The sequence below is a fragment of the Myxocyprinus asiaticus genome, chromosome 3, assembly GCF_019703515.2.
Source record: "Myxocyprinus asiaticus isolate MX2 ecotype Aquarium Trade chromosome 3, UBuf_Myxa_2, whole genome shotgun sequence".
In the NCBI taxonomy this organism is placed as follows: domain Eukaryota; kingdom Metazoa; phylum Chordata; class Actinopteri; order Cypriniformes; family Catostomidae; genus Myxocyprinus; species Myxocyprinus asiaticus.
In genome coordinates, this window is record NC_059346.1 from 30,322,692 (window position 1) to 30,338,235 (window position 15,544).

Genomic DNA, 15,544 nt, shown 5'->3' on the forward strand with positions numbered 1-15,544 from the left:
AAGTCTCTTTGCATTGTTGACGCTTACATCAATAATATTGCAACATGTTGACAACATGGTCTAAATAAACGGATCAGATTTCATCACTTTTAAAATGACACAGCAGACACTCAGTCCTAAAGACTGAATTTGAAAACCAAATCAGATTTGTGTACAGCATGAACAAAGCCAAAGAGAACGACCTACAAGAGGGATACAGAGAGAACGTGAAGAGAGCTGAGAATGTTGAACAGTAAGTAACAGAAAAAGAGTGACAGAAGAGAATTAAAAGACCAACAAAGAAAGTAAACAGGGTCTTGAGAAAAAGAGAAAAATATAGCTTCTCTGCCCTGAATTCATAACTGACAGTTTTGTTACATCTTCAAAGAAAGATTTGGGAGAGCTTTCCTCTGACATCACTACCTCTGTGTTTTGGCAACAGAGTAAAGGAGGGATGAGAAGCAAAGAGATATTTCAACGTTCAGAAGACAGCGGCGTCTCCAGTCTCACGCTGTGCACAAACGCTTTAATGAATTGCCTGCAGCTCATAGCTACATGTTAAGGGAATATTTCAAACATCCACAAAGAGATCCGTGAACATGCATCCTGTACACATGCATATGCACAAATGGTCACCAAAGACCCCACAAGTTATGCACAGACTCAGAACACATTCACTCATAGTGCAGTGGCACCAGTGATGATCCAACATAGGAGGCAAGAGAGGTTCAGCTTAAAAAATGTATTCTAAATAAACATAACAACTTAAGCATTGTTTTAATCAGTCTCTTACTAATGTACATAACTCTGATGCATATAATCCAATAAAGGAATAGTTCAACCAAAAACATCATCTCTCATCATTTACTCACCCTCATACCATCCAAAAATGTTATAACTTTCTTTCTTCTGTAGAACACAAACAAAGTTATTTTGAAGAATGTATAAGGTGTTTTTGTCCATACAATGTAAGTCAATGAGGTCTAAAACTTTCAAGCTCCAAAAATTACATAGAGGCAGCAAAAATGTCTTTAGAAGTAATACGATTGCCTTGGGCTATGAACCAGACCAAAATTTAAGTCCTCATTCACTATAAATCTTGATATTCTCAGTATCCTTGGCTCGTTCATGAGAGAAGCTTGTTCACAGTTCCTCATGCTTAATGCATGTGCAGAGCACTTTGCCAGGTTTGTGGTTTTCACACGCAGTTCGGCTATTTCAAAAATGCAGATGAGAGTTAAAATCACCGTTTTTTTTGGGATACATTTAAAATGTATCGCATTGGCCATCATGTTGATGGTAAACAGTAGAAAATGAAAATGCAACATCTCATTGATGTACAATGATTCTAAGATTGAAGACCTGGCAACTGTGTCAAAGAGCAGGATGTGAAGATTTATAGTGAATAAAGAATTTAATTATTTTTGGACCATATTGACTTATATTGTATGGACAAAAAAAAAAAACATCATACATCCTTCAAAATATAATTTTTTTGTGTTCTGAAAAAGAAAGTAATCTGAGTTTGGAACGGCACTAGGATGAGTAAATGATGAGAGAATTTTCATTTTTGGGTGAACTATCCCTTTAAGTTAACAGGCCAATGACAGTGTCTGCCACTGATTAGAGGGAAGGATACTATTAATGTAATGAACTTCACAAATTTTAACGACTGGTAAGGGGAGGATATAGAAATAACCTAAGATAGTTTACAACTGCAGCCACTCTTTTCAGCAAATGTGATGAGATCTTTTAACCAAGGTGGCAAACAGCTAAATTAACTGAAGATTTTTAAGGGGGCTATCATGAAAAACAGGGCGTAGTTAAGCTAAATAGGGTCTAGCAATGCCTATGATTAATAATAATCTTTATAAAAGCCTCTTTGGAAAATTCCTTTGCAGACCACAACTGAGTAGCCCACATTCCCACCGACACACAGAATTTCTTCACCTGTGTCTGCTGTCCATCCAGTGGTATGACCATGGCGGGCAGATTCTGCTGGCATCTCTGCTTGAAACTCTCAAGCAGCCTACGCTGAGTGTCCAGTCTCTCCTTCTCCTTCTCCACATTCATCTGCCCTTCTCTCAGCCTCTCCAGGCTTTGCTGGTACTCCTGCAGCTGGTCTTGGAGCTCCTGTCGCTCGCTCTGCAGCCTCCGTTCCTCTAGGTGGCACAACAATTCCCTCTCCTCCAGCGAAGTCTCCATCTTCCAATGCTGGAGTTCCCGCGCCTGGCTTTCCCGCTCCCACTGCTGCCGTTCCCGCGCCAGGGCACCCCGCAGACGGGCCACATCCGCCGACTCCTCCCGACGTCGCTCCACCTCTCGCTGGCGCTCCTGCTCCTGCAGGGCTTGGTTGCTGCGAACCATGGGTAGTGGGCGGGAGTGTGGGTGAGGGGAGGGGCTTGATAACAGAAGAAGGAGGAGCCTCTGGACCTCATAGCAACTGTCTTGTATGGTTACTGCAGCCTATTCAAAGTAAGTAAGGACAATAGCAAGTCGGATCAAAGGTGAGATATCTTTCATGTTAGCAAACAATGGATTTTATTCTCTGTAATTAGCTAACAATCTGTTGTGTGGTTAACATTCCTGGCTTAATCGTTGCTAGGTGACTGCTCTATCACAATTCATCTGCCCTGTATCATCAAAAGATGCCATTCTTTTTGCCAAAAATGCATGCCTCAACATACACAAGCTCTCTACACAAACTGCGAAAGAGATTTGTGGTTTTGAATTCTTATCTCAGATTATCTTTAGTGAAATAAATTAGTTTGTTGTCTCTAAAAACAAAACAAACAAAATTGTCCATTGTCCTTCTAACAATGTTCTGTAAAGTCGCTTGCAAATAGCACAACATTTTAAAAGTGTTCCTAAAGGAAGGCCGAACTCTGCAAAGAGCATTTTGAGGGTTCAATTTACTGCATGTCTACGCCCCACAATACTTGCATTACAATACCTTTTATTATACATCAAAACCACAGTACGTTACCCAAGATATAAGACCACACAGTCAGTAGGACATGCTAAAGGCGATGTGAAATTTAAGGTTTGGACAGAACTACTACAAGTGAGTCACATCGCATGTTTATATGTGTCTGACGTAAACAGACAGGGGCCTGTCCACTATTATTATTCTTTCAGTTGGTATGTGATTGTGTGATGGGTGCGCTCACCTGTAGACTGTACAACAGCTGAGTTAAGCTCTGCACACTCTGACTAACCTGCATTGGGTCAACAAACAAACAAACAAACAATGAGCAACAAAAACTAAACAAAAGCTTCAAAGCCTTGTTTTTGTTCATGTAAAATGAAATATGGCACCAACTTGGACCTATTCCTCCTGGGAAGATAATGGTAAAGCTGTATGCAGCAAAGCAGTATGTTCCTTATCTATAGCGAGGAACAGCACAATATATATATATAAAAAGGTATGTTTTTGGCAGACATTTGCTTCCTGTAGCACTTCCTTTACTGTAAAAGTGCATACACTATGTTTACTGCAGCAGACTCCAAAGGATAAATCAAAATGTTTAGCATCTGTTGACTGTTGACCATGTGTTTTTTCATCTACAAAGTCAACAGACAGCACAGGAAACAGATGACGGTGACATAAATTAACCCCAGTCAAGTGGGTTTATAAATGAGTAAGGTAAACGATTCTCCCAGGGATGTAAAAAATAATGTGTGTGATTGTGTTTGCATGCTTTTGTGGCAACCATTATGCCAGCTATAACGGTTGCAATGCTCCTGCACTAAACTTATCTGAAGTTGGGCAGATTCCTCAGCTCATTAAAGGGATTATTTCACCCAAAAATGAAAATTCTCTCATCATTTACTCACCCTCATGCCATCCCAGATGTGTATGACTTTTTTTCTTCTGCTGAACACAAACAAAGTTTACTTTTATGTGGCCTTTATGTGATTTTTGGAGCTTCAAAGTTCTGGTCACCATTCACTTGCATTGTAAGGACCAACAGAGCTGAGATATTCTTTAAAAAATCTGTTTATGTTCTGCAGAAGAAAGTAAGTCATACACATCTGGGATGGCATGAGGGTGAGTATATGAGAGAATTTAAATTTTTTGGGTGAACAATTCATTTAAGTGTTGATTTGGACCGAAAAGTATTCTTAATAGAGGATCAATATTAGTGGTACAGTTTAACATCTGAATGTTGGTCTGTAATGTTGAAGAGCTAATGGGAAGACAGTTGTGATAAGTGCATTCTTTTGTGTCAAAATCAGTACAAAGCAAGTCTGCCCTCTTAAGGCAAGATTTATGTCCCCTCTGTTTCAATATCAAGTATATAGCACCACCAAGTGGACGCACAACTATATTTAGTTTGTTGTTGTTCTAAGGAATTGGTTATGTGCAACAGGTCAATTTCCCATAATTTACATGATGAAACTGAACCGAACACAAGATGTAACTAAATATAAATGGTAATAAGCTTAAAACTAAAATGAAATGTCCAAAATTCTTTTGAAAGGTATGTAGCTATTAGGTTTTAAGCAATAAAATGTGTGTGGGGGGGGGGGGGGGGGGGGGGATAAGGGATTGTTCCTTTTAAATATTGACAATACCCTTCCATGAACTTGTGCCCATGTCAGCAGCACAAAAAACCCTTATCAGCATGACAAATCATGCAGTGCACCACAAGACACCAACGACAGCAGAAAAGAGATCCAAGGAAATGTTCTTGGCCTAGTTCTTGGCTTTTATTTTTAATGAAACAGGACCCTTGAGGCAGTGAAGTGGACTCCTCTTATTTCAAGCTCATTACTACTTAGCAACATAAAGAATGAGATGTGATAGTGGTGGAAGAATCTGAATTATTCATGTAGGGAGTGGAGACTATAGCTCTAGTGCTGAACACAGACTATTTGGTAAGGCTCCAATTTAAATCACTAATACAAAAAAAGCATGAAATATTTCTTACCCATATTAGTATATTTCTATTAATAATCATGTTGTAAAATTATATTACCAAAATCCCCTGAGGTATTACATTATGTTAAGCCAAGATGTAAATGCTGCATGGCCATTTAAACTCAGGATTCAAGACACATTTACCTTCAGGTGTATGTTGTCATTATCAGTGTCTGTGCTGTGATTGAGGGCCTGTGTTTCCAAGCCTTCCTCTCCTCTCCCCTCCTTCTCCTCGCTCTGGGTGGTGTCAGCTGGTGGGCTCTGGCCCTCAGAAGGTAGAGGGGAGGGGGGAGTGCAGGGTTCAAGCTGGGTCTCCTCTTGAACAACAGGGGATGCACAGTGAAACGAGAGAGCTGCTTTCAGAGATTCGGCTAATAGAGAGAGAGAGAGAGAGAGAGAGAGAGATTAATAAGAGGCATTAATGATTGCAAAGATTACTATACATACAGTTGTGTGCATTATTGTGCAACAACAGGATTAAACTAAAAAAAAAAAACACATGGCAGTGTTATACAAAAGTTGACACAAGGTCAAATTTAAGCCATTAATACCTCATGAAGTAAAGTTTATATTGTGCATATAAAGTTTAGGATGTGCATATATTGGTGTGCATGTACAGTACATATTTGTGCAGGTGTGTATATTTGCTTATGCAGTATAAGTGTCATATCTCTGATTCTCACTCTCTTTAAGAGCAGCACTGAGCAGCACAGCGGCCTGGGGAATGTCTTCAGTGCTGGGCCGTACCAGCAGCCTGGGCTCTGGTCCTGCCTCACGTTGTCCTGTCATGACTGACAACTTGGCATAGATATGAAGTTTCTCCTCCAGATTGGCACAGATCAGATTATCATGGCCACACAGAGACTCTGCGAAAGAAGGTGGTTGGTTGTCATGTTCGAAGAGAAGACACATTTAAAGGAAGAGTTCACCCAAAAATTAAAATTCTCTCCTCATTACTTACCCTCATAACATCCCAGATGTGCATGACTTTCTTTTTCTGCTGAACACAAACCAACATTTTTAGAAGAATATCTCAGCTTTGTAAGTCCATACGATGCAAGTGAATGGTGACCACACCTTTGAAACTCCAAAAATCACATAACTGCAGCATGAAAGTAATCCATTCGACTCCAGTGGTTTAATATGTCTTTTGAAGCGATGCAATCACTTTGGGCGAGAAACCGATCAATATTTCAATCCTTTTATACCATGAGTCTCCACTTTCACTTTCAGAATGTGAAAGAATGTGAAAATGGAGATTTAAAAAAGGACTTAAATATTGATCTATTTCTCACCCACACCTATTATATCGCTTCTGAAGACATGGAGTCATATGGATTACTTTTATGCTGCCTTTATGTGATTTCACCATTCACTTGCATTGTTTGCACCTACAGAGCCGATGATGGCATGAGGGTGAGTAAATGAAGAGAGAATTTTCATTTTTGGGTGAACTATTCCTTTAAAATCTTGCTGTAGGACACAGTAATAAAATAGGATAGATTCTGACTTTCATTTCATCAGCAATGCGACATCTCAGTATGCCTGGTTTTTCTCACCAGGCTTCTTTTTTTTTTTTTTTTTTTTCTTTTCAATTTGGAATGCCCAATTCCCAATGCACTCTAAGTCCTCGTGGTGGTGTAGTGACTCGCCTCAATCCAGGTGGCGGAGAATTAATCTCAGTTCTGAGACCACGTCTAAGACTGCCAATCCGCGCATCTCATTACGTGGCTTGTTGAGCGCGTTACCGTGGAGACATAGTGCATGTGGAGGCTTCACGCCATCCACCACGGCATCCACGCGCAACTCACTACGTGCCCCGCTGAGAGCAAACCACACATTATAGCGAACACTAGGAGGTTACCCCATGTGACTCTACCCTCCCTAGCAACTGGGCCAATTTGGCTGCTTAGGAGACCTGGCTGGAGTCACTCAGCACACCCTGGGATTCGAACTCACGAACTCCAGGGGTGATAGTCAGCGTCTTTACTCACTGAGCTACCCAGACTCCCTCTCACCAGGCTTCTTAACCAGCTTAACCAACAAAACTTCCTTGGTCAACCAACTTTACTAGCTACATTTTGCTGGTGAACAGCATGGCTATGCTGGTCCACTTGCTAGACCTGCACCAAACTAGCACTAAGCAGCATAAACCAGTATTTTTCAGGTCTCATCTGGTTTTTTTTGGCAGCTCTCCTAAAGACACTTTGGTTTGGTGGACTTTATCAGTGCCTACTAGACTACTGTCACCTTGAGATATGTTCTGATCTGATACATTAAACAGTTTTGTATGTTTTTCAGCACGGCTGGTTGGCTGTATCACCTTGTAGCCTGTGGATCTTTTGGACCTTTGCTTCAGCCACTCTCCTTTCTTCTTCTGACTCACTCGAAGTTTCATCTTCTTCTTCAGGGCAACTTAACAAAACAAACACAAGCCAGAGTTAGATCAATCACACAATAAATCAAATGTTGCATACAGAACAGAAAGTTTGCTAATTTTAATAACTTAGCTGTCCTTGTAGAGAAATAAAATCAATATTTATAAACACAAGCATCCTTACAATGTGGTTTACATACAGTGGATCAACATCTTCGGTTGTTCTGTAGAACAACATTCCTATGAACTAACCATAGCCCTAACCCCAACCTTACCCCTAAATTCAGGGGACAGTGTTTGGTTGATAAAAGTGTTGCTTCAGGAACATTGCAAAAAAAAAAAAAAAAAAAAAATTTATTCAAAAGGAAAACAAGTTTATTTTTCTTACCCCATTGGCAAATAGTTTTTTCTTGTTTCAAGCATAGACTTGAAAACAAAACTCATTTTGCTTCTTAAGTACATTTATTATGTTTAAAGGGTGTTTAGATATTATTACTGGAAAACAAGACAAACATTTTTAGACAAAATGTCTTATTTATGCAAATAATTTTAAGCACAAGCATTCTACCCAGCACACATACACCCAGACCAACACACCTTTCCACAGCCTCCCTGATGAGTCTCATCCAGGCATTGCGTTCATCTTTAGAAGCAGCGTGCACCTCATACATCTCAGGCCCAGCTGAAGAGGCGCTGATCAGAAACATACCTCTCTCCTCGTTGGCTACCTCTCGCACAATCAACTTCTGCAAAGAGATCACTGGTGGCTTCTGGTCCTGACAGAAATGATTTTGGGTATGTGATGGTCAGTTTCAGAATACTACATGATTAATTAAAATATTCTTTAGGCTAAAATATAATTTATCACACACAAACACACACACACACACGTTGGTGCAGCTATCATTATGAGGACTCTCCATAGACATAATGATTTTTATACTGTACGAACTATAGATTCTATCCCCTAACCCTAACCCTACCCCTAAACCTAACCCTCACAAAAAACGTTCTGCATTTTTACATTTTCAATAAAACATTGTTTAGTATGTTTTTTAAGTGATTTGAATTATGGGGACACTAGAAATGTCCTCATAAACCACATTTATAGCATAATACCCTTGTAATTACCAGTTTATAACCTAAAAAAAAGTCCTCGTAAACCACTTAAACCTGCCCACACACACACACACACACACACACACACAACAAAATTTGTCCTACAATTAGTATGAAATTAAAATAAAAAAACTACATTTAGACTAAATCAAATTTGTTCCCCTCAAAGAAATACATTTGCTTATGAAGTTGGAATCATGTAATAATTAGACACTAACCACAGCAGCAAAGATGTACTTCTGATCTTTTTCCTGAAGAAATACCAATGAATCTGACAGCAAAAGTGCCAGCACATCTGTGGATAATAAATATTGTCATCAGATCCTTGAATAGCCCATATAGCAACTGTCCCTATCTTCAGAAGGGCCAGATAAGGATTAAGTACAAATGACTGTTAATATGTCTTTCATGTTGACAAATTGTGTAATCCTCTGAGACTGTTTCTATTGCACCCTTCAAATGCTGAAATAGAAACATGCAGTGTCAATGTGCTCATATACTCACCTTTGAGTCTGCCAGTGGCCGTCTTCCAGAGCAGTGGGCCCTGGTGCAGCAGAAATCTGCCACTGATGATGTCCTGCTTGCGGAAGGTGTGCCCACTCTTCAGCTTGGTTGAGCACTTGTTCTCCATACGTCCCAGGACCTCGCTCAGCCTCTGGTTCTGCTCGTACTGACTAACACTCTGGTCCACAGCAGAAACCAGCTCTCGGATCAGAACTAGTGCTCGAGACAGGTCTGAATGCTCCTCTATGCCCTCTGATAGAGAGAAAGAGAGAGAGAATGACTTGCTTGAGTTACTGTATGTATATAGTATGTGCCACTGTATGTTTGTTAGATTGTGTTGTTTTGTGTGTGTGGGGGGGGGTGGTTGTTGTGAAAGTAAAAATACCCTCTGTGTACTGCAGTATTCTTTCCAGGAGCACAGGGTACTTTGTGATGCGTTGCGTCACTAACAAAATGCATTCTGGGATCTCTCGCCTCTTTACCAATGAGTTGCTACTCTGTTGCTATGGAACCAAAAAATAAAACTGGTTAACTACTGAAATCCAGCGTTTCAAAAACCTTGAGGAAATGCATCAGTATACAACTGACATCTACCCTGTTGAAAAGACCTGCATTAAGGGTCAGCAGCATATGTTGTGTTTTGCCTTGCCGGTGAAATCCATGGCTTTGCTAGTCCACCAGCAAGACCAGCACCAAACCAGCATAAACCAGCTTGGATGAACATCAAATTCATAAAATTCTTACTGTTTTTTATTTTTGTTGTTGTTTTTTTTCAGCAGGGTAGTCACTGTGTGATTTGATTCTCACTTTGATGAAGAGCTGAAATCTTTTGTTCTGTTGCTGAAGTTCTTTGAAGATGCTGACCGCTTCCGTGTGGTGACTGCAAAACTCGCCATACACCTGCTTCATCTTTTCTGCATTCTCCTGGGAGAACTATGGTGGACACACAATCACTCACCATGTTTATTTTGTTTTACTGTTGAAATTTATTGCAAGTATAACTGATTAAGTTGACCAGGTACTTCGAATTTGCATTCTGGACTCTCACTCAGATCAGAAAATCTTTAGACAACTACAGTTCAGTCATGACCATTTCGGAGAAATGGTTTAGCATGTCAATTGACATATTGATAGGATTTAGTCATGGTGGACTAGATCTCCTATACTACTGCTGCTGCGGAGCAAGTACAAAGACTTGCTACTGCTAAAACATACACAGACATACTGTGTTGTTAGCATGTGGACATGCTGCTACTGCTCAATTAGACAAACAAGCAATCCCCACATGTATCAAGTAGAGCTGGTGAAGAGGAGGGTTTCAGAAAAACAAAAAAACTCTTGTAGCGCGCTGCACTGAAACTGTCTTATCTGCAAAACTGAGCAATTTAAATGTTAGACAAAAGCCATATTCGGACAGGATTAGCTTTCCGGACATAATACCTATTCGGAAGGGATTCATTTTCCTGGCATTTTTCTGTAAAGTAATTATTACTGTGGACGTCTGTAATATTTACAGTTGAATCATACGGGATAGGCGATGTCGCAGACATGGATGCGTCTACAGCATTTTCACACTGCCGCCACATAACTGACCTATCAGAAAATGTATAGCTGTGCTGATTAATTATGCAAGAAATATTAAATTATGCAGCAAATTAATCATATACTGTATCCAGGATTATTAGAAGAAATAGATTGGAACATCTGGCAAAATACAACAGAATGGGTGACATTAGCAAACTTGTAATCCTATATTACACTCTTGAATTAAAAATATGGCCAATCCATTCACATTATGCAAAAAAAATGTCCCCCTCTGGAAAACGTTCTGAAACAGGAGGTGCAGTGTCCGAACAACATACTAAACCTCAACACAATTTCTCCCCTTCACTCTGCTCAAATCACAAAATTACATGCTTGGGTACTTTTCTCATTTACTCACTTACTTATGCTTGTTTCTTTCTCTTTTACATGGGTAAATAAACACTTGACAGAATAAAATGCTTGAGAAAAACATGCATCAGACCATACGCAACAGCCAGCGTTATATGAATTTAAAAGTGCACCTTACATTTTCTGGTGTATTCTTATTGGCCAATATCCACTTCAGACACTTGGATAACTTGAGAAACAGTGATAATTAAAAGGCTTACGAGCTGGAAAGTGCAGATTCACTGGCTTTTTACCAGCATGTCAACTCGCAAAGGAATAGTATAACCAGGGGTTAACATTATCAGGTGTTTTAAAGAAGGAAAAAGATGCTGTAATTTCTTTCTGGCACAGGAACACAAAGTCCTTAAAAAGTCTGGAAAAATGACTGACATGACTGATTCGCAAGGGATAAAATCACAGAGAAGCTCAGGTAATTATTACATTACCCAGCGTCTCCATGTAAAACTAATCTCGTCCAAATAAGGCTAAAGAAAATGTCTGCAAGTTGATTGGCTAACTGATTCCATGTCATAGGACCTATCAGCTTACACCATGCAAGCCAACTGGCTTAACACATCACATGTGAGTGAGTCTCTTGGCTAACAGATAACAAGTTCAAAGAACCTATCAGCTTGCGCAGTGTAGAGTTTCATGACTGAACTTCAAGTCATTTTACATACCTGCTGCATGAAAATGTCACCCACACGATGGATGAGGTAGTTCTTGTTGCTGTTGTGCTGAATGCAGCTTTGCCGCCGCTCCATCATCACTGACAGGAAGTCTCGGTGGAGGACGAGTAGTTCATCTAAACAAGGGAAAATTCGACCAATAGTTTCCAGATCCAGCCCGACTTCCTCCCGCATGCCCCGCCTGAAGACCTCCGCCATTATCATGAGTGTTTGTACATGATGGAGCTCTGTCTGCATGAACTCTGAAGAACAAGAGAACAAAAACACTTTTATATGATCAAGACCAGCTATAAACAGGAAAAGGGTACTGGCACAACATTTCTTCATTATTCATTATTCTTTTGGCAAAAATACAAATACAAAATATAGAGTATAATTTAAACTGCTGACCATAAATGACATCCTGTCTTTTGATGATGTGTTTTTCTTGCATCTTGCAGAACTGGGGCTCCACCGCCAAGCTCCATGACTCTGCCTCCAAATCTATGGCATTCATCACCAATTCATTCTGCAGAGGGGCATCTATGGAGTCTATTGTGAAATAGGACACACAGGAAAATACTATAGACTTCAATGTTCTTAATGTCCACTCCTCTCTTTTTTATGAAGGTAAATCGGTTGCAAAACTCAGGAGCTTCTAGATTTGAATTTGAGAACTTGTACAATAAATATTTGTATTCGTAAGTTGAAATTTACATTCACAGCAACGATGTGAATACTTGTAAATTAAAAATCTGAAGTTGAATGTTGCAGTCTGCTCTCACAGACAATAATCAAAAACTTGTGTTTTGAATTCAAAGTTGTAGACAAACAGTCACAAATGTGTAAAATGACGTTCACATAAATTCAACGTATTACCTATTTACTTTTGTACTTTATTCACTTTCGCAATACAACCACAAATCGGCAGTTACAACCTCTCAAATCTGGCACTGCAACTTCAAATTTTCCCCCCATGACCTTTGCAACTACTTTAGCGATAAACCTGTAGCAAAATTCACTTGTGCACTAAATCAAGATGTGAGAGAACAGACTACCGGTGTTCGGCGGGGGCAGAGACAATGAAGTTGTGACCAATCACAAGAGCTGGAACGACTGATGCCAGACCAATCAAAACGGATCATCTTAAAACGCGATGACATCACACATCTGCGCAAGCACCGTTTTTTTGTAGCAAAACAAGTCCAATGGCTGGTTGATGCAGTGGCAGGATAACTTAAGTACTGTAGCTTGACTATTAAATGATTTAGAGTGAGTTTATCATGTAACAAATCAAATGAGACGATTTTATCAAGTTGATCAATGCAGAATTCGGCACTGACTGACCACACGTTATGTCTGTGGATGGCAATGAGAAATTCTCTGAAGAAATGTTTCTGCAGGATGTTTGTAATCGTTAAAACAACATGGGATGCGACAACCCAGTCAGCTGCATATGGCATGAGTTCCATATTTCCATGAAAATATTAAATAGAGGTTAGTCACCAATAGGTATACAAGTGAAGAAAGAATCTCAATTATCACCAGAGAACTGTTCCTAGTTTTTTTTTATCTTTTCCAGATAAAATTTGATGAATTACTGATGACAACAGAGACAGCTTACAAATCCTTAAATTGTCAAATTGCAGCATTCTGCTATATTTCAGTCATTTTCTGACATTTATTTATCTGCTGTATTATTTAATTTGTTTATTAAGATGTTTAAACTGAACAAAGTCTGGTATCATGTTGTTGCTTAAGTGCTTGGATGGAAACATTTTTGATTGTTTTGAAGTGTAAAACACACAACAACATGAGTGTTATTCTTTCCAAAAAAATCTAATAATTTTCACGTGAATGGATAACTATATTAATCATGCTTGCTGACTATCTATAGAAGAAAAATCATGCCTTTATTATATCATTATTATTATTTCAGTTAGTTGTTTCTCTTATACATATATTTCTACTTCAATGCTGTAATACTGCATTGTTGCAAATTAGCAAGCAAAGGTTAAATCTAAATAAGCCATACTGTACTTGCTTAGATGAACTGTAATGGTACTGTAATTACTGTAAGAAACCCACTTGTGAAATAAAAATAATATTGTACACAGTGTGCATTCTGTTTGAAATGAGACTCTGTTCGAATATGTATCCATTCAGAATAAAACTAAGGTAATTTTTTTCTGTTTTGTCTTTTCTCCCCAATTTGGAATGCCCAATTCCCAATTCACTCTAAGTCCTCGTGATGGCGTAGTGACTCGCCTCAATCTGGGTGGTGGAGGACGAATCTCAGTTGCCTCCGCATCTGAGACCGTCAATCCGCGCATCTTATCATGTGGCTTGTTGAGCACGTTACCGCAGAGACATAGCGTGTATGGAGGCTTCATTCTATTCTCTGCAGCATCCACGCACAACTCACCACGTGCCCCACTGAGAGCGAGAACCACATTATAACGACCACGAGGTTACCCCATGTGACTCTACCCTCCCTAGCAACCGGGCCAATTTGGTTGCTTAGGAGACCTGGCTGGAGTCATTCAGCATGCCCTGGATTCAAAATTCACGACCCCAGGGGTGGTAGTCAGCATCTTTACTCGCTGAGCTACCCAAGCCCCCAACTAAGGTAATTTTTAAATGTCTTTTACATGACAGTAATTCATTTCTTAGTTCTAGTTAAAAGTCTGTTTAAACTGTTTTATCAGCCCGTCCATGCTAATCCTTAAAATCAAGCAGTAAGAAAGTACACCTTGATGTCTTAAGAATAAGATAATCTATGATGTACTATGATCTGTTTTGATTGGTCCGGCATCAGCTGTTCCAGCTCTTGTTATTGGTCACAACTTCATTGGCCCCACCCCCGCCCAACACTGGTAGCTTTCTCTCTCACATCTTGATTTACAAGTGCACAAGTGAATTTTGCTACAGGTTTATCACAAAAGTAGTTGCAAAATTCAAGGCGGGAAGATTTGAAGTTGCAGTGCCAGATCTGAGAGGTTGTAATTGGCGATTTGTGGTCATACTGCAAAAGTGAATTAAAGAACAAAAGTAAATAGGTAATACAAGTTTGTGTCTGTCATTGTATTTATGTGAACATTATTTTACACATTTGTGACTATTTGTCAACAACTTTTAATTCAAAACAGGTTTTTGATTATTGTCTGTGAGTGCAGATTGCAACACTCAACGTCAGATTTTAATTTTACAAGTATTCACATCGTTGCTGTGTGTAAATTTCAATTCACAAATACAAATATTTATTGTACAAGTTCTCAAATTCAAATCTACAAGCTCTCGAGCCTTCATATATTTTTAACTGTTTAAGTGAATGCAAAATTGTAGAAGCTCTATACCTATAAAGCTCTGACATCTTTAGAACATTTGAATATGAGCTCAATGATAGAACAAAAACTGAACAAAATCGAAGGGGCTTTCTAAGAGTACCATGTGCCCATTCAGTATGCTGAGCCTGGGGTAGGAACACAAACTGTTTCAGCTCTTATTTCCTCCAATGGGCAGCTGTTACCTTCAATGAGAGAGGAGTCAGTGGATGTTGAAGATTCCATGGTTTGGAGGAGCTCCTCTGATTGGATGTGGTTCCTCCAGTCATTATCTGCTTCCGGACTCTCACTAAGCCTTATGGTAAAATGTGATAAATGTTTATTAAAACACTAAGGAAACTTGCACTCTCTCACTCATTGCAACAAATGCAAACTCTAAAAAGCTCCTGCTTTCTTGGGTTGGTGAAACCAAACATTGAAAAATGTAAAAGGTGAAAACAAGAGTTTTTTTAAGAGTCAAAAAGTAGCAGTTATACTGTATGTCATTTACAGGGGAAACAAAAAGATAAAAAGAGAGCTAGTCGACTTTTCTGTTCTTTAGAGCTTGTGTTTAGATTTCTGAAATTCACAAAAGATAGCAGTCATTTTTGGAAGTTTAAATACACGGGCTAAGAACGTCAATGTTAGCAGTTAAAATAAATAATGTAATTAATTAATTAATTTTTGTGGTATATTTAAAAAGATGAAGTTTTACAGC

General features: G+C 39.2%; 1 protein-coding gene across 3 annotated transcripts in view; it reads right to left on the reverse strand.

Annotated features, from left to right (window-relative positions):
- LOC127417290 (rho guanine nucleotide exchange factor 28-like) overlaps positions 1-15,544 on the reverse strand; it is a 98,485-nt gene that overhangs the window by 13,439 nt on the left and 69,502 nt on the right. For 2 of the 3 annotated variants that reach the window (XM_051657205.1, XM_051657216.1), the window contains exons 22-34: positions 15,033-15,142; positions 11,915-12,055; positions 11,516-11,766; positions 9,711-9,836; positions 9,289-9,406; positions 8,904-9,155; positions 8,618-8,694; positions 7,878-8,056; positions 7,227-7,318; positions 5,587-5,769; positions 5,048-5,274; positions 3,150-3,197; positions 1,930-2,445 (exon numbers count right to left, since the gene is read on the reverse strand). In XM_051657205.1, coding sequence (XP_051513165.1) covers positions 1,930-2,445; positions 3,150-3,197; positions 5,048-5,274; positions 5,587-5,769; positions 7,227-7,318; positions 7,878-8,056; positions 8,618-8,694; positions 8,904-9,155; positions 9,289-9,406; positions 9,711-9,836; positions 11,516-11,766; positions 11,915-12,055; positions 15,033-15,142 — 2,320 coding nt within the window. Of the gene's footprint in view, positions 1-1,929; positions 2,446-3,149; positions 3,198-5,047; positions 5,275-5,586; positions 5,770-7,226; positions 7,319-7,877; positions 8,057-8,617; positions 8,695-8,903; positions 9,156-9,288; positions 9,407-9,710; positions 9,837-11,515; positions 11,767-11,914; positions 12,086-15,032; positions 15,143-15,544 lie in introns of all 3 variants that reach the window. The other variant, XM_051657222.1, reaches the window with a different exon arrangement.